This window comes from Canis lupus, chromosome 30, assembly GCF_011100685.1.
Source record: "Canis lupus familiaris isolate Mischka breed German Shepherd chromosome 30, alternate assembly UU_Cfam_GSD_1.0, whole genome shotgun sequence".
NCBI lineage: Eukaryota > Metazoa > Chordata > Mammalia > Carnivora > Canidae > Canis > Canis lupus.
Window position 1 is genome coordinate 29,664,775 of NC_049251.1, and position 25,584 is coordinate 29,690,358.

At 53.3% G+C, this 25,584-nt stretch overlaps 1 protein-coding gene across 2 annotated transcripts; it reads left to right on the top strand.

The window, feature by feature from the left end:
- PLEKHO2 (pleckstrin homology domain containing O2) lies at positions 1-22,346 on the top strand. Of its 2 annotated transcripts, XM_038580710.1 has the most exons (6): positions 2-157; positions 6,015-6,164; positions 10,416-10,532; positions 15,308-15,412; positions 16,880-16,978; positions 19,417-22,346. In XM_038580710.1, the coding sequence occupies exons 1-6, from the start codon at positions 146-148 to the stop codon at positions 20,428-20,430; spliced, it is 1,497 nt and encodes a 498-aa protein (XP_038436638.1). In that variant the 5' UTR covers positions 2-145; the 3' UTR covers positions 20,431-22,346. The 2 variants fall into 2 exon arrangements, with proteins under 2 accessions (XP_038436639.1, XP_038436638.1); XM_038580711.1 differs by lacking the exon at positions 15,308-15,412 and having other exon boundaries at positions 1-157.
- The last annotated feature ends 3,238 nt before the right edge of the window (positions 22,347-25,584 follow it).

Below are 25,584 nucleotides of genomic sequence, written 5' to 3' on the forward strand. Positions count from 1 at the left end.
CCGCCCCCCCGAAGTTTCTTGGGCCCCCGGCGGCCCGCGGGACAGAGCGCAGAGAGCCGCCGCCCGGCTGCTGTGGATGGAGGTGGCGGAACCCGCGCGGCGCGGGGAGTGAGCGGCGGAGCGGCGGGGCTTGAGCGGACTCGCGATGGAGGAGGAGGTGAGGGCCGGGCCGGGCCGGGCCGGGCGGGGGTCCGGGGCTGGGGTCTTCGGGCCCCTCACTTTTGTTGAGGTCGCAGGCTCAGGCCCCTGTTCCCACCAGCCTCCCTCTCTCCGGACTCCGGACACCCACCCCCACCCCCACCCCCACCCCTCCCCGGGCAGAGCCTAGGCAGGAGGAGCAGGGGCCGGGGTAGGGTTCCGCGGCCCGCACTTCGCAGACCCAGCCTCCTCCGTTCTGTCTTTGGCTTCGCTCACCCACTGTGGGCATCGCGGTGGTTATTGTTCCCATTGGATTGACGGAGACACTGAGGCGCTGGTCAGTTAACGACTTGCTGGAAGTGGCTTGGGTTACTGGCCTCGAACCCGGTTACGGTTCACACCCCGTGCTGGCCAGGTCTGATCCTGGGGGGGTGGTCTGTTGGTTTTGGAGTCCCTGTCTCAAGATTCCTTGACCGTGTTCAGAAGTTGCCTTTCTCTCCCCTCTGTAAGTACCTGTGACCCTCTTTCCCCTGCTCTCTCCCTTGCCCCAGAGTCAGGCCCACATAGGGGCTGATCCAGGCCCGCGCCTTCCCCACGTCCTTGGGAGGGCCAACTCCCTGGAGCAGCTGGGAGACTGGAGCAGCAGTGAGGCCTCTTGATCTGTCCTCTTCCCCCTCAGGACCCTCTTAGTCTGGAGTAGGGTCAGGCACTCATGACCCCCTTACCCCTTCACTTGTAAACTCAGTTCTCCCAGCAGCCCCATCATAGAAGCACACAATGTGAGCACTTAATATATACCTGTGGAATGAATAAATTAGAGCCAGGACCTGCGGAGTCTCAAGGACTGCTTCTTGTCCCCTGAGGGGCTCTCAGCTTTTGCCCCTCCCAGCTCTAGGGAAGGGGATGTGTAGGCCGGGAAGGGTGGAGAGGAAAGATGAAGCTTTCACTCTTGGGGCAACCCTGGCCGGCTGGGGAGCCCTTGGTGGACCACATTGAATCTCCATCAGTTATACCTCCCCATTCCCCCGGGGCCACTGTTTGTCAGGGTTCCCTCTAGGCCAGGCCCTGCATTTCTGTGGGATGGTAGATAAGTCACTTCCCCTCTCAGCCTGCATTTCCTCTTCTATGAAATATAGGGCTTGGCCTCCTCTCCAGGTCTTGTGTGATTGTGTCCCCTTCCCTCAGAGTGGGTGGAAGTAGGGGGCAAAGTTAGGCCACTATGATTTGCTGTGGTTTCTTGCTGACAGGGGTGGGGCTGCCCTCCCCCATTCCAGGCCCCTGCTGAGGGTTGGACTGTCTGGTTGTGGCCCCTCCCCTTCTCCCAGAGGATGTGGGACAGGATTACTCCATCTCCTGATCTGTTCTGGCCCCCAATTAAGGGAAGTTCTCCTGGGGCCTCCTGGGCCGATGGTTTGTCTCGTGGTCAGCCCAGCCCAGCCCTGTACTCGCTCTGGTTCTGAGTTTCTAATATTGCCATTTACTGACTCCCAGATGCCAAGAGCTCCCCACATACCTGAGCCATCTAAGGTCTTGCTCACCTCCTCCCCTCATAGTCAGGGGCTCCCTATCTCCTACCTCCCCTTAGGCATTCCTAATTCTCTTCCTCCCATTTCTTCTAATCACTTCTTTTTTCTGTAAGTCTCAGTGCCCATCTTTGTTTCTCTAAACCACCTCTTAGATCATAGTCACCTGCTCTGCCCCATGACCTCAGGCTGGCCTCATCACCCTATTCCCACATAGCTGTTTTTACTCTCCCCCTAGCTTAGAGCTTCCTTCTGGTGCCCCAGCTACCCTGGTGCCAAGCCCCTTGAGCGTCAGTTGCCTCCTCTATGCAATAGCTTGGTAGTCCTCGTCAGTCTGAGGCTTACTGAAGAATTGTGGGTCTGGGCACTGGGCATTTGTGCCTTTGAGTTCTCAGGGCCTCAGTTTCCTCATCCATAAAATCAGAGAGGTGGGCAATCCACAAACGTGATGATACACATGCAAAAGTTTTTAAAACTGCAGATGTCGTGGGATATTGTTTTTGCCACTGGAGTAAGGTTGTAAAAGCCCAAACCAAGGCTTTCTTTCCTGTCTCTGCCCTGGGGTTCTCTCCTTGCCCCCCTTTCCCTCTCACAGTCATGACTTTCCTTGGCTCAGCCTCTAGTGGCTCCGGGCTGCCCATTTGCCCATATCCCTCTAGAGAGAGGCAGGGCAGTGTCCTGTCCCAGCCCTGGTTTTGTGACCTTGAGCTAATCTCTTGCCCTTTCTGGGCTATAGTTTTTCATTCGATAGTGAAGGGGTTGAGTATAGGGTCTTTGATACCTTTTGTGGCCTTCCTTTTCCTGTGGGTCACCCCAAGCCCTTACTACCAGGGAGCTAGGGCTGAGGTTTCCCTTTGGGTAGGTCCTGTGTTCCCCCCAAAAGGCTGGAGCCTGCACAGGCAAGGGATGCCCTCCCCACCTCCACACTGAGGACTTTTCTTGTGCAGGATCTATGCTGCCCCCCATCAGACTGGAAGTTGCTTCTGGGTAGAGAGTGTATGCTTCCTCTTTGTTTGCCCCATCCCAGCCTTTGACCCAGTGGGTTCTTAGCGGGGTCTGGTCAGTACATAATTGGGTTTAGTTAAAGGGCAAAGGTCCTAAGCTACCTGTGATGTGAGGTGCCAGCAAGGTCTCTTCTACTTGTCTCTATCTGTCTGTCATGGCCTGTCTTGTGGCTTTCCACCTGTTCCCTTCTGTGCAGAGGGTTAGGGTGACTGGCATCTTTTTCTTAAAGGAATGACCCAGAGATCCCCCCCACCTCAGACAAAGTGGAGCCTGGCTGGTATTCAGGGGTGCCTCAGAAGCTGCTCACAGTGGGCAGGGGAAGGTCTGAGTGAGGATGGGTAGGAAGAGAGAGGGTGAAACAGGAAGAGCAGTGGTCAGCTGGTCAATAAGAAGAGAGGAGGCTGAGAAACTGGGCTGAGCAAGACAAAACCTTCCCTGTGAGCCCTGCCAGGGGGAGGGACCACTTATTAAAACTTACTGGGGCATAGCCAGGCCCCCTGGTGGGAGTGTCTGAGGGGCAGAGAGAGGGCCAGGGTAGAGGGTGGCAGGCAAGCGGGATTCTGGTCTTCAGCCAGGCCTCCCTTTTGGGAGGCTGATTCCTGACAAGGAGACCTTGCCCTGGGCTTTGGTTCATGCTACCTCCAGCCCCTCGGTTGTCACTCCCCTCTATCCCCCAAGTGACTTCTTGTCTCAGTGCCGTCCTGTTGCCACCCATCCCTAAAGGCCTTGGACTTGCTTCTTTCGCTGACTCAGTCATAGTATTCACTGGGCGCCGCTCTGCTACACCCCATGAGAGGACAGTGGTTAAGGCACAAGCTTCCAGTCTTGCCCCTCGGGAACTTCCAGCTGACAGGAAGTTTTCACAGGTCAGACAGTGGGTAAAGCAGGCAGGGGAGGTCACAAAGGGAGGGAGTTCAGAAAGGGGTGTGAGATCCCATGGGGTGGTGGGTGGGCCCCTGCAAAGCAGGAGGCAAGTTTGGAGCTCAGCAGTGGGAAACCAGGCAGGAGCTTCATGGTCTGCAGTCTCTACTGCTTTGTTCCAGAGAGACTGAGAATCAGCAGACCTAGGAAGTGGCCAACAGCATTGTAGTTGCTGATGGAGGGGTGTGAAGTGTGGCATGGGGTTATACATCTCCCACTTCTTCCTCCTAGCACTGGGCGTGGGCCAGCCTGCAGGGTTCACTGAGGGGGATGAGGCCCCTGCTGGTCATTTAGCTAATGGGGGCTGAACACAGGGTCTCTGGTATTGTGAGTGGTACATGATAGGACGTGAGAGGGTTGAAGCGTGCTGAAGTCCCCTCTTTCTCTGGTCAGGGTGGCTCATAACTGGCCTGTAGACAAGTCTCCCACTTCTTCATTCTTCCATCCAGGAAGACCCTTTGGGACCATCTCACTTTGCCATTCCATCTGCCTTCTACAAGTTTCAGAGAGATGATGAGAGGCATGCCACATTCCTGGAGCTCCTGGGGTGACGAAGCCCAGCAGCTAAGCCCAGAAAGGATTTCTCCTGAATTCTGAACCAGGCCCAGGGAAAGGCTCCCTGATTGCCAGAGAGGATGCCAATGACAACAACAGTGATAATGATAGCTACCATTTCCTAAGTTTAGGGTATTCTAGGCACTGCTTTATATGCCATATTTTTATTCAACAAACATTTATTGAGCACCTACTGTATGCCAGATGCTATCAAGGCATTGGGGATATTGCAATAAACAAAAATCCTTGCCCTCGTGGAGTTAAAATCCTTGCAACTTCTGTTATATCTTCATTTCACAGATGAAGGAACTAAGGCTTAGAGAGGTTAAGTGGCTTGTCTCTGGTCTGTGTGACTGGGGCTTCAAAGCTGACTCAACCACCAGAGTGTGCAGTTCAGAGGGGTGGGGCCACAGTGAGAACCAGGCTGGGGCTCCCCTGCCATGATAGAGAGCAAGGAGGCAGTGCCCTGCCCAGCCCCCAACAGCTCACCACACTTCTGCCCGGGCTTGTCCTTCCAAGGGCAGCTGTGGCCACAGGGTATCCCTGGGGAGAGGCGTGCTCCTTTTAACTGGGGCCCCTTTTTTGAACTTTATGTAAATTATAAAGTAGTCAAAATTAGTCAGTGCTAATTTCCTTCTAGCATCCTCTAGATTTGACAGGCTCTTGACCTTCTCTCTTCTACCCTCCCCTTCACACTCACTGCTGTGGGCCCCAGTCACTGAAGCAAAGTGGTTAGCAAATTGGTGTATTTTTATTTTCCTTTCACAGATGTTTCTTGAACATCCATTATGTGTAAAGGAACAGTGCTAGGGGCTGGGGACAAGAGATAAATATGATCCCATCTGATAGGCATGTACCTGACACCCAGCAGATAAATTGAGGGCCACAAGATGTCAGTGGCTGGCCTGGAGGCTCCAGGGTGGCTGCCCATGTCCAAAAAGAGGGTTCAAGTTTATCTCCTGTACCAGCCTGAGGTTGAAGGCAGAGTCCTTGGAGCCCTTACTGGATGGATGGCCACCCCCCGAAACCCTGGCCTATAGTGGTGCTAAGAACATAGGGCCTCCTACTTTGGGCCAGGAAACGGGCTGCAGACAGGGTTCTCCTGAAGGGCAGGGGTGGAGAGACAGATTGCCACCACGTGCCTTCTTCCTCCCATCCTTCTGCTCCTGCCTGAATGTCCTCTCCCCTGGGATGCCTTCCTGGGCCACTCAGACCTGAGCCAGGTCCCCACTGTCCTCTTTCACTCCTTCACGCCCCCTTCACTGTTCCCTTCATAGCATTTCATGCTTGTTAATGTATTTATGCCTGGTGTTTGTTTGGCTCCTTCTTCCCTGCATTGCCAGCTCTATGAGGACAGAGACACGTTAATTTGATTCTTCTCTGCTTATTCCAGCACCTGTGATGCTGTAGGTGCTCAGTATAGCCTTTCCTTGACTAGTTAAATGAATCCACGAGAGACAGAGTGGAGCTGAAAGAACACGGGATTTGAGACCTGGCTTGAGTTCTGGATTTGTCCCTCTCTCTGTGTGACTCTGGCAAGTCATCTCCTCTTTGAGCTTCAGCTTGCTGTACCCTGTGGATAACGATGCTACTGCCTCAGAGAGTAGTTATATGGGTTAGGTGGGATGATGTGTGTGCAACGTAATCTGGTAGCTCAGTACTGACGTGCCTGTTGCTGTTATTCTTGTTGCTACCCTTATGACTGTTCTTTCTGATACTGGATTAAGAATCCCTGTCGTGGGGGTTTTGGGGAAGCTCATGTGGGAAGATATGAAGAGGTACCCAGCAGAAGGATACATCCCTTGTGTGGCCATTAGACTGTGGGGCCCCATGGCAGCAGCCCTCATGGCATGTCCTGATGCTATCTTACAGGGTGTGAAGGAAGGGGGAGAGAAGCCTCGGGGAGCGCGGATGGCGGACAAAGCTGGCTGGATCAAGAAGAGCAGCGGTGGCCTCTTGGGGCTTTGGAAAGACCGGTATCTGCTCCTCTGTCAGGCCCAGCTGCTGGTCTATGAGAATGAGGTAAAGACCCACCTGGCCGTGTGGTTGGGGGTGCTGGGGCAGGGGGCAAAGGAATGGTGGCCAGGAGGATCCCATAACTGGCCCTAGAAGACCTGCTGCACTTTTGACATACTGTGTAACTGGATTTGGTTCCAGACCTGACTCCCTGGGCGATTCCCTGATCTTCTCTGGGTCTCTGTGGTAGGAGGACAATACCTGTAGGTGCAAGTCTAGGGCTCTGGAAGGAGGGATTCTTTGAAGTGTATGTGTACAGAGATGTGCTTGTCTCCTCAGTGTATGTCCGTTCTGTAACTCCTTGTCACGGGGCTAGATGCCTTATAAATGAATGTTTCGGAAAACTAAAGCTTGTCCCATTCAGCAATGAGAGTAGAAATAAAACTGCACTCATGCTTGTCTGGGGCTCTTACATATCTCTCGTATAAGGCTCAGAGTAGTCCCATGAGAGTGTCATCATGTCCCAGAGGAAGATACTGAGGCCCAAGAGGGGCTAAATGACTGCATCTCAGTGAATGAAGAAGTTGGGACCAAAACCAAATCCAGTGCTCTTTTCACCCATAGATTCTGGCAAGTAAATTCTAAACCTTATTTTCGGTGGAAATCCTCTAAAGCATGTTGAATATTCTCTGCCTTCCTCAAGAGAAGGTGTTGGACTAAAAGTGCGTCTTTACCTGGTAGCTCAGAGTCACCTATCATCAGACTATTCCGGACTGCAGACTGTACTTTTCAGCTTTTCTTTTTGCTTTTATGTCAAGTGCCAGTTGCCACTTTGGCTGTCCTTGTGCCTGTCCTGGTCCTCACGGCTTCCCACTTCAGTCTTGTGCCCCTTCTCATTTCAGTAGGCTCCGAACTTAACCAAGGATGTTAAAATTGTGTGTTAAGACTTGAAAGAGCTCTGGGTGAAGATCTGAGGAGGAGAGGTGGCTTTTGCATGTAGATGCTGTTTGTGTTCTGGGACTGAGGCCATCAGAAGGCCCATCTGTGGAAAATGGGCTGTCACTGTGTGCCTTTGACAGATGGAAGAACTGGCCTGGAGGCAGAAGAAGAGGGATCCTTCCTCCTCCCCACCATCCTTTCTCAGCATCCCTCAGGTTATCTTGGCAAACTCCTAACTGTCCCAGGCCAAGAAAGGTGGGGCAACCTGTTCTGACTGTTTAGAGGAACTGCCTTTGAGAAGCACCTTGCCTTTCCTGCCCAAGTCTCCAGGCTCATGGAGTTGGGGTGTCAGAGAAGCAGCTGGAGTAGGATGAGGCAATGAAATGTGCAAACAGCACCCCCCTCCCCACGATGTTCTATACTGCTGCTGTCACCAAATTAGGACGTGCTGTAACGGCAGGAGGGGGATTTTTTTTTTTTTTTTATAAATAAAGGCAGTTGTCACAGCTTCCTTCGGTCCCAGCTGCCTTAAGAGTTGAGTGACAAGCCCCCAAGCTGTCAGCCTGTCAGGCACTGCCAGACTTGTCCTGGTCCCTCTCTTCACATCTGGCCACAAACTGGGAAGCAGGAAGGATTTCACATCCCATAAACACGAAACATCTAAATTATGCTTTTAAAAAAAAGTCACTATTAAAAACCTCAGTGCAATTTCAAGAACTTCACACTTGGGGGTAGGGAAGGTTGGCCCAGGAGCAGGAATTGAGAAATGCTTATTAGTTCAATTCCTCTTTCTGATGTAAGGAACTAGGCGAGTGCAAATGGCTCTTGGCTGTTTCTTCGCTGTCAGTGAGGCTGACATTCCACAAATGCTGCCCCCGCCCAGTACTGCTGGTTTATCCGTTTTTGTGAGCTGCAGAAGGGCCAGATGATTCAGCCTCTCCGGTGGAGAGGAAGCCCAGGTCAGGCAACCCTAGTGAGCCGGGTGGTGGGGGATGGACTGACTTTTCGTTCCCAGACAGAGGAGGGTATGTTTGGGCCAGTAGTTGTCCAATTGAGGGAGGCCTGTGCGCTTGGCACAGGTGAACTGCTCTCTCTGGGACCAGGCATCCTTCCCCAGGCAGCTTCCTTTCTCTGGATGCAGGTGGTAGGAGGGGACATCTTGGAGCCTCACACTGGGGTCAGGCCTTCATTCCAGCAAACAAGTCCTACGTGTGCCCCTCTTGAGGGCTACCTTTCCTAGGGCGCTGTAGGGGGACAGAAGGGAGAGCAGACAACATGCAGCACAGGGCAGGGAGAGATGCCTGGCAGGGAGGTAGGACTGTTCTTCCCATGGCAGGATGGCCCCAGCACCTCATACAGTGCCTGTGCCTGGCAGGTGCTTTGTGGATGGGGAACCTCAGAGGAGACCGAGCACCAAGGCTCAGGCTTGGGGGTGTGGTAGGAGAGCTTCTGGGAGCAGGTGATCTTACTAGCCCTTGTGTGGAATGAAGGAACTTGGAAAGGATTGGAGACTAGGGGTTGGAAAAAGATGCTTGGAAGCAAAAGTGGGCACAGACATTTAACTGAACCTGGATGGGAAGGATCAGGCCATCCTGGCCATCCATCTGTTCCCTTCCCCTGAGGGCCCAAACAGAGAGCAGGTTAACAATTATTGCCCTTGGCTATACCGTCATCTCCCTTGAAAAATACTGATGCCTGGGCTCCATCCCACAGAGGTCCTGATGAAACTGGTCTGAGATGTTGCCTGGGCATTAGGGTTTTTAAAGTTCCCAGGTGCTATCAAGGTTGAGAACCTCTGTTCTACAGAACATACATCAGAATAACCTGAAGTGCTTGTTCATTGTCAGATTGTTAGGCCCATTCTCCCTGTAGTTATGATTCAGGAGAGATGAGGCCTGAGAATTTGCATTTCTAACAAGTTCGCAGGTGGTGCTACTGCTGGCCCAAGTACCACACTTGGAGGGAGGTCACACTTGGAGGACTGATACAGAGCTACCTGTTGGCTAAGACCTTGATCACCAAGCCCCTAACTGTGGCTGGGAGGAGTGTTGTGCGCTAGAAAGAGCTCTGGCCTGGGAGGCAGGAAGTAGGTTTGCATTTGGCCCTGCCCCTTATATTTGTGTCTGTGCCCCTTGGGCAAATCAGTCTACCACCAGGCCTCATTCTCTTCCTGTATACAGTGAAGCGAATACAGAGGCTCTAGGCTTTCAGAGTGACTGAGAGGCTCAGGAGAATCAGAGATGCAAAAGTGCTTGCTAAGTGTCAGGAGTTCTTAACATATGCAGATTATCATGGAGGGAAATCACGGCATTTCCTCTGCAAACAACTGAGACACTGCCTCTCGGATATTCCACCAAAAACTGCAGAGCACCAACGTAGTCCCTGGTGGGTGCTCTTGCTGGCTCTTTGAGTGATGTCCAATAGCAAGCATGTCCTTAATTTGTTGGCCAGCCTCTGGGGCAGCTCTCTCCTCCAACCCCCACCTCCAAGACACAGTGTCCCTGGACACTCAAGAGTGAGAATGTAGCACACTGAGAAATCGTCCCAGCTGGGTCTCCGCTGGAAGAGGAAGGAATTGACCCAGGCAGCTTGCTAGAAAGGCACCTGGTAGGTAGAGCCCACATGGAGAAGATACTCCAGTGCCAGGGCTGGCGGGCAGGAGGGCAGCTCAGCCAGGGTCCAGGGCTGGCCCAGAAGAGGCTGGCCACTGGTTTTCTTAATGATGGGGCCTCAGGATAGCAGGCTACCCTGCTATCCTGAGGGGATTGCTTTTGAAGGAACCCTTGCCCTCTCCATTTTGCAGGCCAAGGAAAGTGGCCTCTCCACCTAGCCAGGGGTTGGTGGAGGAAGATGCCAAGTCAGTTCAGGATCATTGTGGTAAAAGCAGGGCAGGCAGCCCAAGTGTGCCTGGTTCACACTTCCCTCTGTGGCCCTGCGTAGAAAGTCTTTTCTTTGTTTTTCTCATTTTGTGACATCCTGCTCCCTCTTCCAGGCTACCTCTTCCACAAATCTCTGCCTGGCCTCTTGGCCTGCATGGACTCCCAGGTTTTCCTAAGTCTCTCCAGCTTCCCCTGTGTCCTCCTTTGGCCTTAGGCATTTGAGTCAACCCTGCTACCCACCTCCGGGCTGGGTGCCCCATTTCTCATGTGGATGCTAAGCCTTAAGGGCATCCCTCCAATCAGCATGGACAACACCATCTACTTGCTGGGGGGTCCAAATACCACATCTTTTGGTGATTGATTGGCAGCCCAAGGTTGCCTTCCGACCGAGTGATGCCTTCACTAACTGATATCGGAGTCTGAGGTGGGGCCTGGGTGTTTGAGGGTCTGGGTGTGTCTGGCTCTCACCAATCCATGTCCCCTCTATCTCCCTCCCCAGGACGAGCAGAAGTGTGTGGAGACAGTGGAGTTGGGCAGCTATGAGAAGTGCCAGGACCTTCGTGCCCTCCTCAAGCGGAAACACCGCTTTATCCTGCAGCGATCCCCAGGGAACAAGGTAGGGCTATGCCCACTGCTGTCTGACCTCCCTCCAGGCCTTGGTTGGTTTGGGAAGATCACCCCTCTCTCTAAGGCAGGTCAGGCCCCTGGATATAGCCTCTGGAGGGTCTCTGGAGTGTGGCTGAGGTTCAGACCCAGGGGCTTGTCTCAGGTTGGACCTTTTGCTCATTTTGGCCTGGAGTCTCCCCAACCCCTAGTTGATAGAAGATGCATTTAGGGCTCTGCTGAGAAATCTGGTCCCCTCTTCCCATCCAGGCTCTGGGGCCTCCTTCCCAGGCTGTAGTTGGGGGTGGGGCCCTTTGCCTGCCCCCACACCCTGGACACATGAGGTGCAGGCCTGAGACAGCAAAGTGGGAGAATGAGCCCTTCTGCCCACCAGGCCTGCAGTAAGTACCCTGATATCATCTGGGGCAGAGGGGAGGCTGTGACCTCCGCTTCATCTCAGGCCTTCGTGGGTGGGCCACCCTTTCTGCCTACATTCTGGACTCAGTGCTCAGACCTGCAGCCCCCACCTTTCCTCCCTTTGCACACTCCCTTCGTGGCTGAAGCTGGAGAAGGTCTCTTGCCTGGGAGGTTCTTCCCCTGGGACATGCTGTGTGTGTGTAGATGATGTTTGCTGTTTGCACCACATTTCTCTGGCAGGGATTCTGGGTGGGTGTTGATGCATGGTATAGTTTCACAGATGTCAGGAAGGAGTTCAGATTTGGGGCTGGCGGGCGCAGCACCTCTTCAGCTCGCTCCCATCTGCAGCTGGGCCCTGCCTCACCCCAGCCCCTGCACGTCACGCAGAGCCTCACAGAGTGAGTCTGAGTCACAGAGGCTGGGGGTTGGGGAGCATCTGGTCTGGGCCTGCTGGAGACCATTCTGTTCTCCCCCAGCTTTAAGGGCCAGGAGCCTAAGTCTTCTGATCCCCAGGGCTCTGGGCCCCAGAGGAGGCTGTGATGTGTAACTCACTAACCCTTTGTCCAGCTGCACAGCGGGTGGGGCACAGAGGCAACTGGAGCTCTGAGAGTTGGGGGATGAGTCCAGGTTTGTGGTGTTGAGACAGTTCATGGGGCTAGACCCAGGTTCCACTTGACCTCTGCAGCTCAGGGCTCTCCAGAAGAGGAGAGCCATATTTTGTCTTTCAGTTCCGTTAGCCCCCTCCCTGCTCTAGGAGACCTACTTTCCTCCCCGAGCAGGCACTGTCCGTTGGGTGTATGTGTGTGTGACATGCAGAGCACGTTATGTGTGGTCTGGCACGTGTGTGAACCTCTTTATATGCAGGTGAGTGTTCACCTGACCGTGGATCTGTCGGGGTCTCTGTGTCTCTGAGTGAGCTTCTGTGATGTGGAGGGGACAGGGCTGTGCTGCTCTGTCCTCTGCCAGTGCTGTTCTGTGGGCTGCCCCCTTCCCCAGCTCTGCCGATCAGCTGATGGTGGGCTTGGGTGAGTTGGGCCCAGCTCAGGGTGGGCTCTTACCTTCAGAGAGGTCTGTTTGTGCAGCTGCATTCTTAGCTGCTTTGGCCTACACCCTCCCTCCTTCCACCCTCCTATCCTGCCAAGAGTTGAAGTCTGCTCCCGGTGACTCTGGGAACAGGATGATAAGTTGGGGAGATGGGGCTATGGAGCAAGTAGTGGGGGCTGAGGATGGTGGGGGGACAGCACATCCTGTTCCACTCCCCCTGACTCTCACCGCCTGAGGAACTGCTATGGGGAGCACAGCTCTCCAGAAGTCAGATAGCGGACGGCCCAGAGCACCATGGCCCCGCATCCTCTCACCCTCCTTTCCTATCACCCTGGGTGTTCCCCACCCTCAGGGAGGCCGCCTGCCGGCCAGGAGGTCACATGACCCTGGCTGTCTGGTCCTGAGGCCTTTTTTTTTTCCCCTCTAATCAAATAAACAAAGACTCCAGTGTCTTGCATGGCCCTCTCCCCCTGCCTCCCATCCCCACGCCCTTGCCATGAGGTCACAGGCGGACGCTGCCAGGAAGCAGGGTGGCCTAGCTGGGCCTTGCTGCCCTGCTGGTCTCGGCCAGTTTGGCCCGTTCCTCTTTCCTGCTCCCTCTCTCCCCCTCCCACTTTTTTCCTCCCTGCCATCCTGTCCTCCCTCCTTTCCCAGGCCATGTGGGCCTATTCTGTGGCCAGTCCCGTTAGCTGTGAGACTCCTAGCAGCGCCTGTGCCCCTTAGGGCTTCTTGGAAGGGCTGGAGAGGGATGTGTGCGGCCTGTGGCTCTTCGGGACACAGGGCTGGGGGAGGAGCAAAAGGAACAACTTCTTGGGGTTCCACTTGAACCCTTCTGGTCCCCCTTGCAGAATGCCTGGCTCATTCAGCCAGGACAACAAGGTTCCTTAGAGTGGGACTGGGTCCCATTTAACTATGTATTCCCTCTCCTGGGGGATCCCTTTGGCTAGTATGTAGGTCTTCCTGAGGCCTTCTCCCTCACAGGGAGCAGAAGAGAACAGAGCCCCAGAGCCTGCCTCAGGGAAGCTGGCCAGTGAGGAAGGACTGCAGCTTGGGTTGGGCACAGTGGTTCTGATCTTGTCCTGTTGAGGCCCTGGGGAGTGAATAGGCCTGTATGTTGGGGTTGGTGGGAACTAGAACTCTTTTAGCTTGACTCCCACCCAGGCCAGTGCCCCTTCTCTGCCCTATGCGTGTTTCATCTGTGGCTGAGTTCAAGTGTGTGGCTCTGCAGCTCCCCGGCATGCTAAATCCTGCATTAAGCAGGGGCCCCACCATCTCGAGGCCTGAGAAGGAGCAGCAGCTGGGCTCCAAGGGGCTGGCCCTCGGGGCCGCCTTTCTGGCAGCCCCATCACAGGGTTGGGTGGGCCCTTGCAGAGCCTGGATGTAGCCACTGGCCCTCCCTGAGCCCCCGATAGCCCTGGTGGCTGGACTAAGAGGCAGTTGCCAAGGTGCCCTGGGGCTTCTGACTTAACTGCAGATCTGCTGCCAGGATCGAATTTATCCTGGTCATGCAAATGAGCATTTGGCTGTGCCTGGCATGGGGAGGTGGGTGGGACCCAGGGCCCTGTATGAGGAGGAGGAGGCGGCAGCCAGGAAGGAAGTTATATAACGAGGATGCTGCGGGGGCCAGGCGGACTGTGGGGTTACATAACGTTGAGGGTGGCAGGAGGGAAGGCGCTATCTAACACCACAGCAGGGGGATGGGCAGGCTGGCAATCCGCCCAACAAAGAACTAGGGCATCTTGAGGTCAGAGTGGGCAGTGGCCCAAAAACGGGGCAAGGGAGGGAACTGTGGGCCAGTTCATTCATTTTTTTGGCTCATTCATACAGCAACTATTTGCTGAATACCTACTATGTGGCCCTGGCTTTAGTCATGTTTAATTCCCTTGGCATTGCTTTGGGAAGGCATGATCCCTTTATCCAGATGAGGAAACTGGGACTGTTTTGTCAGAAGGAAGGCAATGGTGATAATTCTTGTTACTGAGCACTTACTCTGTTCCCAGCTCCAGATTCAACACTTTATTTTTATTTATTTTTTTTAAGATTTTATTCATTTGAGACTGAGAGATACAGAAAGAGAGAAAGAGAGAGAGAAAGAGAGAGAGAGAGAGAGAGAGAGAGACTATGAGCAGGGGGACAGGTAGAGAGAGGGAAAAGCTGAGCTAGGAGCCTGACATGGGGCTCAGTCCCAGGACCCAGAGATCATGACCTGAGCCGATGGCAGATGCTCAACCATCTGAGCCATCCAGGTGCTCCGATTCAGTACTTTAGATATACATCTTATCTTCACAGCTCCATGGGGCAGGTTGTAGTGGTCTTGGCCTTTTACAGATGAAGGAACTGAAGCCCAAGGTCAGCCAGCTGTAAGCGACATTCTGCTAATATGTCCACCAAGCAGAGTGGCCCTTCAGTTTATGTGGCCTTGCTACTTCTACCATTTCCTTCCTGACTTGGGGCCTGGCAGGGAGAGGGCTCTCTGAACAGCCTTCTGACTCTTTTCTTTTTTTTTTTTTTATGATTTAAATTTTTTTTTTTTAATTTTTAAGTAATCTCTATAGCCAATGTGGGCCTCAAACCCACAACCCCGAGATCAAGAGAAAAATGCTCCACCGACTGAGCCAGCCAGATGTCCCTCTCTGATTCTAATGTAGATGCTGGGAGCTCCTGCCTGAGATGAGAACCCTGGTGTGGGGTGAGGTGTAGAGTCAGGTGTCATGGGATTACTTTAGGTCACCTTGGCCAAGTCTCATCCCATCTGTGAGCCTCTGTTTCCTCATCTCTATGATGAGGGAATTGGAATTGACCCCCAGTGCCCTTTCTCTTGTATAGTCTATGATTCAAGGCCAGAAAGGAGACCCTAGGACTTTTTCACTTGGGCAAGGCTGAGTGGGGGACCCCAGGGAAGCTGCATTTGGCCCTGGTTCCATGGGGTTTTCACGGATGAACACCCTCCCTACCTTTCACCTCTGTCATGGTACTAAGCCTGGTGTGCATGTAGACTGGGACAACTCCTATTTTATGGAGAAAACAGGCAGCTCGTCTAGGGAAATCACATGGAGTAGACCAGATAGTGGCTTTTTGTACAGGGCAAAACAGATTCGAATCCAAATCTCTGGTAGCATCATGTTGACACCCAACCCCTTCTCTGCTGGATCCATCTCCTCCCCTTCCCTGAAGCCCCATGTCTGTCTGTTGTGGAGGTCATTTCAGTTTGCTCCTGGCCAGATGTGCCAGGGCAGACTTTGGGATCTGGGATAGGAATCTTCCTTAAGACCCCACATGTGAATTTTGTTAAACATCTGCCATCCATCCCATCCATGCCCCCTGTAGGTCAGCGACATCAAATTTCAAGCAACCAGTGGGGAGGAGAAGGAATCCTGGATCAAAGCCCTCAATGAAGGGATCAACCGAGGCAAGAACAAGGCTTTCGATGAGGTGCGATGCAGTCCTGTGGATGGCTCCATGTCCTCTTTCCCACTATGTGTGATCTCAGAGAGGATCCTGCCCAGCCCACTTCACACAACTCTTTGATTATGTCACTGCTACAAATACTATTGTTACCTCACCTAATACTTACAACACACCCCTCAGAGCAGATGATAGTGTACCCATTTTAAGGATGAAGAAACTGAGGTGTCAGGAAATTAAAGAATTTCTTTTAAATTAAAAAATGAGTAAGTAGAATTTAGTGGTAGCCATGCATCCTTTCTAACCCAGCCTCAGCTGAAAACAGCAGGCAGGACGAGGCTGGAGGTGTCTGGGGGACTGAGCTGAGACCTTTCAGTTTGGCTGTCAAATTCAGGCCAGGCTGACTCTGGCCCTGGGCCTTCCCATCTGTCAGCAATGACCAGCAGCTGCCTGTACTGTGGTGTGACCTGTGGCAACAGTGGCTGTGATCAGGGCTTGAGGTAGTCAGGGTGTTCCATGGGGCCAGATCTCCTAGGGAGGATTTGTCTTTGACATCATGGATTCGTAGCTATTTGGGCTAAAGTGGACCTAGGGGCCACCTAAGCTGACCCCTTGGATTGCAGAAGACTGAGACCTAAGGGAAAGAATCTTCCCAAGCAAGTCTCTCTTAACACTCAGGTCTCCTGACTCACAGCCATGGTTCCTATAACATGTTTTATGAGACTGTGTTATGCTCAGCTCTTCACTAGCTGGAGAAAATGTCCCCGTTTCGGTGGTGAGGGGTGATGGGACATAGCATGGGTATTGGAGGCCAGTCTTGGTGGAGCAGTCAGGAAGGAAGACTATTGAACCTCGCCCCAGCCCCCACCCGGGGTGGGCCTGACCTTGAGCCTCACCTAAGGGTTAAAGAGTCTTAGCCATACTCTCCATCAAGGACAGGCTTCAGAGTCTGGATTTCCCATGTGAATCCTACTTACTCTGGCTTCCCAGCTACTCCTACCTGTCTTTCCTTACATCAGAGAGGATATGCTGTCTTCTAGATACCCTAGCCCAGAGGGTTATCTTTCCCGGGCTATCCCAAAGGGACCTGGGAAAGTGACTGGGGCTGTTTTCTGGAAGCCAGACACCAGGGGATCATGGGCTGCTTTCTCCCTGTTCCCCCAGCTAAGCATAACAGCAGCCTTGGGCTGCTTGTGTATATTTGCAGTAGACTGAAGGGCAAGGGCTCGTAGCCCGTATCCAGGCAGAAAGACTGAGGCAGAGAGGATGGCTCCAGAGAGGGAGAGCCGCAGACTGCAGAGAGATGACAGGCAGTGTAGGGACAGGAAGAAAAGCAGAGGTCCAGACACACAGATGCCTCCAGGAGAAGACCAGTGGTGGGGCCCTGACCCTCTAATGGAAAGATATAGGTGTAGACCCAGCCTCTGAGTCGGGTTAATGCCTGGGCATTTCTTCCTCTCCCTGGTGGGCACTGACCTCATTCCTTCTGCCCAGGTAAAAGTGGACAAGAGCTGTGCCCTGGAGCATGTGACACGGGACCGGGTGCGTGGGGGTCAGCGGCGCCGGCCACCTACAAGAGTCCACCTGAAGGAGGTAAGAATTTGTCCCAAAATGTCAGTTAAGCTGGGGATCCCAGCTCCTCAGGGTGGCAGCCAAACTTGGGGCCACCTTTTCCCAAGGACTCGGAGTTGGGCCTTCCTGCGTGGTATACAGGGTGTTTGTGTGTTATATGTGTCTGGGGTGTAGATAGGCCTGCTTTGCTTGTTGAGTCTGCACACTGGCCTTATCCAGAGTTGGGACCTGAAGGAAACTGAGACCCTGAGGCTAGCCCCCCTGCCTCTCAGAGCTCAGCTTCCACCTGGAGAAAAGACCTGTCCACAGACTGCTCCAAGCAGAGTGGTGTGTAACTTCTGTACAGGGAGGGGGTCTGAGAGGCCAGGCAGGAGAGACCACAGAAGGGCCATTGGCCTTGGGTCGGCCCTTGAAGGATGTGGAGGGTTTCCATTGGCAGACTTGATGTGAGGGAGCTCCCTGGTGGAGGGAATGACCTGAGCTGAGGCAGGAGAATTTAGGGTATACCGAGTCCCTTTGACCAGGAGATGGGTCTGGGAAGGTGGGTTGAGGGGAGGAGACTGGGCAGGCCTTAAATGCTGGAGCTGAGGACAGAATGGATGGGAGGATGTGACCCAGAGGTCAGTTTGAGCCCCAGGGTATGGTGGGCTGGGTTGAAGGAGGGAAAGGCAGGGAGCCATGAAGAAGAGGGAGGAGGTAGGTCCTCCAGACTCCAAGAGGGGACAGTGGGAGAGACACTGGGCTTGTCACAGAATACAGGGCTAGAGGAGACAGACCAGACGGTGGGAGAGGGTTGTCCACAGGTGCCTCCAAGCCTGTCGATTGGGTGAATGGAGTGCCTGGGCACAGGGAATTTGGAAGAAGTTATGGGCAGGGTAGGGATAAGGGAGGAGCCCTTTTGCAGACCAGTGTTACTGACGGGAGTGGGGGAAAGATTTTGGAGGCCAGGAAAGAACCTCCACAAATGCTACATTTCGGGGAGTGGGGGCCAGGCAGCAGAGAGCCAAAGACGAGGAAGCCACAGAGGCAAGCAGCACATCCAGAGGGAGAGAAGGGCACAGGACATGGGGCTTATCAGCTAGGTTGGCAGCCACAAGATACAAAGCAGGAGTGGGGAAAGGGGCAGGTGGTGACATTTACTGCATCAGTTTTCTCAGAGAAGGTGGCTTAGATTTGTCAAGGGCCGCAGAGCTGGGGGTGCCAGAGGAAAGGGACCAAGGTCACTGGAGAGTTTGTTTTTGAAATGAGACAGGCTGTTTGCGCCTGTCAGCTAAGGGAATAAAGCCTGTAGAAGGAAAGACTGACATAGCCAGAGAGAAAGGGAATGCCTGAGGGGAGGGCTAGGTGTTGGGGGAGGGCCAGCCTTGGACAGAGAAACCCTCAGAAGAATTTGGGGAGGGACTCATGTCCCAGTGACTAAGTGAGGATATGTGTTGGTCAGATCACCTGTGTGCATGGTGAAAGGGGGTGGGAGTCCTAGCCAAGACCTCCATCCAGAGGGACCTTGGCAGAGGCCTCCTGCCCAGTCCTGCTCCAGGGCCTCTGAGGCTCACTGGGAGGGTCTCCATGACCATGGGGCTGCTGGGTGTCCCCATGAGTCCCTGGGAGGGGTGGGGCAGCTGCCTACTTGGTACAGCTGTCCGCCCTTGGCAGTCAGCTGTGGTCTGGGGCCACCTCTGACGGCATGAGGAGAGTAGGAACTGGCCGCAGAACAGCTGGGCAGCCAAAGGCTGCAGAGATCTGGGCAGGAGGGCTGGTGGTGAGGCTGGCAGATCAGACGGCAGTCTCCGGGGGTAGGGGGGTGGAGAAGCAGACGTGAGTGGGCTCCAGACAACTCAGGAGACCGTGTTCGAGTCCTGGTCCCACTGGCCCCCTGGGTGGGTGGTTGCACAGATGGGATCCTCCCAAGGCCAGACAGCCAGAAAGAGGTCAGAAATGGAGCTGGAGGGCAGCCTGGGTGCCTCAGCAGTTTAGCGCCACCTTCGGCCCAGGGCCTGATCCTAGAGACCCGGGATCGAGTCCCACGTCAGGCTCCCTGCATGGAGCCTGCTTCTCCCTCTGCCTATGTCTCTGCCTCTCTCTCTCTCTCATGAATAAATAAAATATTTTTAAAAAGAAAAAAGAAAAAGAAATGGAGCTGGAACTGTGTCCCCTGCTGCCCAGGCCAGTATCATTGCCATTAAAAAGCAGTCTCTTTCACAGGCTGGGACACCAAGAGGACTAGGCTCTGACTTCCAGGCTTGTGACCTCCAAAACAGGGAGTTCTACAGTGAGGGAGAGGAGAGGATTCATCAGAGAACCCCTTTATCTTCTAATCACATGGCCCTGGAAGCCAGGGCCGAGAGTAGGGGGCTGGGGGCGTGGGCAGCCTTGATGGGACGGCTTGAGTACCCTGGTGGGTGGGCACTGACTCAAATGCCAGTCATCCAAGATGACGCCCATATGCTGTCCCCCGCCAGGTAGCCAATGCAGCTTCTGATGGGCTTTTGCGCCTGGACCTCGAAGTTCCAGACAGTGGGCCTCCGGTGTTTGTCCCCAGCAATGATGTCAGTGCAGCCCAGCCCCGGGAGATTCTCAGGCCCCCTGTGCCTCCTACCAAGCCTTCCTCAGCACCGGAGACGACCAGCCTTGGTGACAGCATGGAGACCCCTGCTGGGGAGAGAGCCCCATCTCCTGCCTCAGCAAGCTCGGAGTCCTGCTCTGGGAGCCGAGAGGACTCAGAGACTCCAGTGCAGGAGGACAGTGGCTCTGAGCAGCCCCCCAGCAGGGTCCTGCCTGACAAACTGAAAGTTAGCTGGGAGAGTGCCAGCCCCAAGGAGCCCCCCGACTTTGAGAGTACAGAACTCCAGGTGCCCCGCTCTGAAACTCCTGAGGCTGTGCCCAAGGAGGGTGGGAAGCCCCCTACACCACCACCCAAGATCTTATCAGAGAAACTGAGAGCTTCCATGAGTGGGATGGGGACTTCTGGGCCAGCCCAGATTCCTGAGGCCTCTGAGACCTCTGCCCCAGCCCCAGCACGGATCTCAGTAAATGGCATGGATGACAGTCCTGAGCCAGTCAAGCCACCTCAGGCCTCGAGCGTCCTAGAAACTCCCTCAAAGGATGTAACAACACCCACAACACTGCCCCACTGGAACCTGCCATCTCATTTCCATCCCCGCTGCTCCTCCCTGGGGGACCTGCTTGGGGAAGGCCCCCGGCGTCCACGGCAGCCTGGAGAACGGCTGTATCGGGCCCAGCTGGAGGTGAAGGTGGCCTCAGAACAGACGGAGAAACTGTTGAACAAGGTGTTGGACAGTGAGCCGGCCTCTGGAGGCACTGAGGCATTGCTCAGCCAGGCTGTGGAGCAGCTAAGGCAGGCCAACCAAGTCCTACAGGAAATGAGAGATCTAGGAGAGCTGAGCCAGGAAGCACCTGGGCTACAGGAGAAGCGGAAGGAGCTGGTGACCCTCTACAGGAGAAGTGCACCCTAGGACCTGCTGGGCAGGGCATGGTCCCTCCTAGCCGGCCCCGTCCATCATAGCCCAGCCCTGCCAAGAAACATGCTTCTGCTCAGGCTGCAGAAGGGCCATCAGGCATGTTGGGGGTATGGCCAGGGCCTGCAGAGATTCCTGGTATCCTTCCTGCCCCACCCTGGCCAGTGGTGCCAGGTGCCATCCAAGGCCACTCTCTGGCTGTCTGGCCCAGCCTCTGGGCTTGGACTGGGAGCACAGACTTGGTTGCTTGCATGGTTGTTCTGAACTGCCCCAGGGCTTTAGCACGGCACTTGGGGTGTCTGGGGGTGACATCTCTTCTTTCCACTCCCAGTAGTTTACATTCCTGACTTCTGAATAGAGCACAGCTGAGCCCCCACCCTGCAGCTCCCACGTCCAGATGTTCCCGGGCAGAGAGCCTTATGGCAGAGGCAGCTTCGAGCCATAACAAACCCTCTCCACCCGCCTACTACAAGTAGCTGCCAGGGCCTTAGGTCCAAGCTGTAGGTTCTTCCCTCAGCTGAGTGAGACCTGGAATCCAGCTAGGGCCTGTGAAGGCAGGTGGGAGGCAGCTGGGTGAGAAAGCCATTTGATGTGTGGTTCTTCTCTGGGCCTGTTCCCTATTCATCAGGCCTTCCCCTCTGGCGAGCTATGACTGGAGGACTCCAGGGTAGAGGAGGAACTCGAATAGTCTCCTAATAGTCTCTACCCCTGGACAAGCCTATGTCCAGCCTTGCACATTTCCTGTAGAGGTGAACCTGAGAATGGCTCTGATGTCAACATCAGAAAATCCTGTATATACTTCATTATAAATCAACCTTCAGAAGAGAAACCACCTCAAAACTTCTGTGCCTCTCCAGATGGGATTTATATCTGGGCCTCTGGTTCCTCCTCAACCCAAACAGGTCCAATACCCCAATCATTTCTTTGATTGGTGATGGGGGGTATGAAATAACTACCCTTTCCTCTCTTCTCACACCCCTCTGGCTCAGGCCCCAGATGGACTGCTCCTCCTGAACTTCCTAGGGGCATTTTCTTCTGTCCCTTTCCTGGTCCATGCCTGCAGCCTGAGCCTCTCTCTATCCGGCCTGCCCCCCCTACAATTGTCCCTGGCTCTCCGTCTAGGTGCAGAGGCCCTGAGGGCCACAGCCACCCTCCCTGGGGCCTGTGGGAGTAGGAGCAGCTTCTGACAGGTCTGCTCAGGGGGTTTCTGCATGCGCACTTTTATTTACTGAGAGAGGAGAGGGGAGGTCACAGCTGCATGCCCCGGCCTTTCTGTCCACTGCCCCATCACCAGTCGTGCCCACTGAGACCTGCCAGTGTGGGTCAATGCCTTCTTTACTGTACTTCTACTTTGTTCTTGAGGGTAGTGGCCAGGGGTCAAGAGGGGTAAATATCCATTCTGCAGCCTGTCCTGGGCAGGGTGGAGGTAAACAGTAATGTCCTGACTCATGAGCCCCCACTGACCTCCTCAAACTACACTCTGCAGACAAACTAGGTTCCCATGTCACAGTCTGCCTGTCCGTCTGCCTTCAGTATAAGAGCAAGAATGTCATCAGGTGCTCACGTCACATGGCCCCCTGCAGTGTTTTCTTGGGGAACAGCTTTCCCCCACTAGCAGCCTGGGCTGGCTGGGGCTTTAGCCATGTCACCTGTTTCCAGGGACTAGAGTCTCAGTTTCCTTCTCTGATAAGTGGCCAAAATGAGCAAGTAGCTCTGGGGCCACCTCAGTGACCTATGCCATTGGTTCCTATGGGGTCCCCATGCCTTGGTGGCCTGTGGCCCAAGGGGAAGGATAGAAAGATTGGGAATATGCAGGGGCTGCCTTGCCTGCCTCCTTGAGGAGGTTGGCCTTCCATGTCTTCTGTTATGAAGCGCCTTTCTTGAAGTTTGGCAATAAATCCCTTTTTATGGAACTTCTCTGCTGCAAGCCTGTTTGTTGGTGTGGGGATGGGCTCCCTGGCCTCAAGGAAGCAGAAGGTAGGTGGTGGTTGGTGAGTGGCATCACCAGTCCTTCAAGCTTCATTCTAGGGCTCACCTCCTATAGGCTGGGCTTCATCTTTGCTAAACTCAGCCAGGCTCTCTAATTTTACTCCCTCCCCACCCCCGCCTACATTATTTCTACAGGCTGGAAGCTAAGTGTCATAAGAAACAATGCTTTTCAATTTTCAGAGACGATTTGGAAATGATTTAAAACAGAACGATTGCAAGAATAAGAACAGTATGAAGAACACCCATGCTCTTTCAGACTGACCCACTGGGTTATCTTTTGAGTGCTTTCGGTCTTTAACATGTATAATTTTTTCCCAAATCACTGGGGAGTTCGTTTTCATGACCCCTTATCCCTAAATACTTCAAGGAGCATGTCCTAAGAGTAAGTATATTCTTTCATGTAACCATAAAACAGTGATTAACTTGAGAAAATGTAACACTAGTATACTTACTAATGCTCTTATTCCAGTTTTGTCATTTGAGCCAATAATCCTATATTTTTCCTTCAGTGTAGGCTTCAATATTACATACACGTCTCTCTAGTTTCCTTTAATCTGAAATGTTTCCACAGCCTTTATCTTTCATGATGTGGATACATTTGAAGAATACAACCCTTCCTCCCCCCTCCCCTGTTTTTTTAAAGATTTCTGTTTTAGAGAAAGAGGGAAAGAGAGAGAATCTCAAGCAGACTCCCCACTGAGTACAGAGCCTGATGTGGGGCTTGATCCCAAGACCCTGAGATCATGACCAGAGTTGAAAGCAAGAGTCAGGCACTCAACTGACTGATTCACCCAGGTGCAACCCCCCCCCCCCTTTTTTAAGATCTTATTTATTTATTCATGAGAGACACAGAGAGAGAGAGGCAGAGACACAGGCAGAGGGAGAAGCAGGCTCCATGCATGGAGCCTGATGTGGGACTTGATCCTGGGACTCCAGGATCAGACCCTGGGCTGAAGGCGGTGCTAAACCACCGAGCCACAGGGGCTGCCTCCCTTTTATTTTTATTTTTTTTTATTTATTTTTTTTTTTTTGCTGCCTCCCTTTTAATGAAGCCAGGAAGCTGCATAGGTAATACTGGGTCCTTAGGGCATCACATCTGGAGACATGACCTTCATCCATCCCTCATTGGTGATATCAATTTTGATCTGGTCAAGGTGTCTGATTTTTCTGTTGTATACTTATGATTTTTTCTCTTAGAACTAATAAACAATCCGGGAGATATTTTAAGACATCACAAATATGTTTCACCTCATCAAAATTTCCCTATTGATTTAGTATTCATTGAGGATTCTTGCCTGAACTGGTGATAGTTCAAAATGATTCCCTGTTATTTTAACTTCAGAGCCAAAATAATAATAATAATAATAATAATAATAATAATAATAATAACTTCAGAGCCTGTCCTGATTAGGGGTGAGCCTGGGCCATGCTCACAGCACCCCAATACATCTCAGCAGGATCCCAGGGCTTCACTGAGTACTCTTTGGAACCCCCTTGGGCCAGTGTTTAGAGCTCTAATTTAAACTGCCAAGGTTCCAGTCCCACCCAGAGACCTTGGTGAATCTTAGCCTTGAGGGCCTCAGTTTACTCACCTATGGAAAGGAGATGTACAATGGCCCTACTCCCTGATGTGAAAAAACACTGATGTGCTCCCCAACACCTGACTCCCTTCCTCCTGTGAGGGCTGCTGGACAGGCCTGGGGGCCAACATAACAGGAAGCACCTGACCCAGGGCCTGTTGACTGTGGGAAATGACCCTTGAGTCCTTCCTGAATTCCCCTGCCACTGCCCTCTATGTCACAGCCATACTGAGTGAGTGCCCTATAGAGCTGGGGGACTGTAGGTGAATCATTTCACCTTCACTGGTCCTGTATCTCTTGAGAGGGAACCAAGGTAAGGGAGAGGGACCCCTTTATTGGTAGGGTGCCCCCCAGCCCTGGCCCGAGAATGAAGGCCCCTATGGAAGGGCAGCTGCGAGGAAGGTTTTAGTGGCCAGCCACAGGGCTGAAGGATACAGTGAGAACTTTCTCTCTGGACCTAGGGGCTGGGGGCCTGTGTAGAGAAGGCCTTTTTATTTTTAAATACTGGTCACAGTATCTCAGTGGTCTGAAGTGCTGTGGGTAGTTACAGTGCAGAGTTCTGTAAACCACAAGGTACCCACATTCCGACAAGACCCAGGACAGAGGGGGAGGGACCGTTGGGGGTGGGGGTAGTATCTGGATTGCCCCTCCGTCTTCCCCCACCTGAGTCTGGGCCTGGGGAAGCTCTCTGTGTCTTTCTGGAGCCACTGTGTTTTGTCCCACCTCCAAGTCCTATCTTCTTGTCTTCCAACATTTACTCACGTACCTGACACAAGACATGTCGGAGATATGAGACTTGGCCGTCAGAAAAGGCCACATACACTCAAGTGGAGGTTTCTGTGCTGTTATGAGGAGTCTGTGGAGGAACATGGTAAGGGCAGGGAGAGAGATGATGGTGAATATTCCTCCCTGTTGTCATAGTTTTATTGAAAGAACAAAAATTAAAAAAAAAATAAAAGAACAAAAATCCTAGAGGAAGTAGCAGGGTACAAGTAGAAAAAAACATGACTTTAGATTTAGAGGCAGACACATCTAGATTAAAACTCCAGCCATGAATGAGTGACCTTAGGCAAACTGCCTCAGTTTTTCCTGTCTATAAAATGAACAAATCCTCCCTTCTTCTCAGGGTTTCTGTGGAACACTTAGCCCATGGCCTGCCTCATCGACAATGTTTAATAAACCCAGTGGCCTGGCTTCACAGGGCACATCCTACATCCAATGTAGGGCAGGCCTACATTGACCACCCATTGTCACCACAGGGGCCTCATGAGGAAGATGTATTTATGTTCACTCCATTACAGATTAGTAAACTGAAGCTTAAAACAACTTGCTCAGGAGACCACAAGTTAGTGCCAGACCTGGGATTTGATCCTCACCATGGCCTTCTCTGGGGCTTTTTCTCTGGAGAATCCGACTTCAGCTGGATGCTGAGCCTAGGGAACCTCTGGCTGACTTGGGGCTTGGGACATCCCCACCTTTCCTGGCTCCTGGAAGATACTCCTGGCTGGCCAGGCTCTTCACCAGCCAGCCATGGCCCAAGAGAGAGGCTCAGGAGGCCCTTCCCTTATAAGGACAACAACTC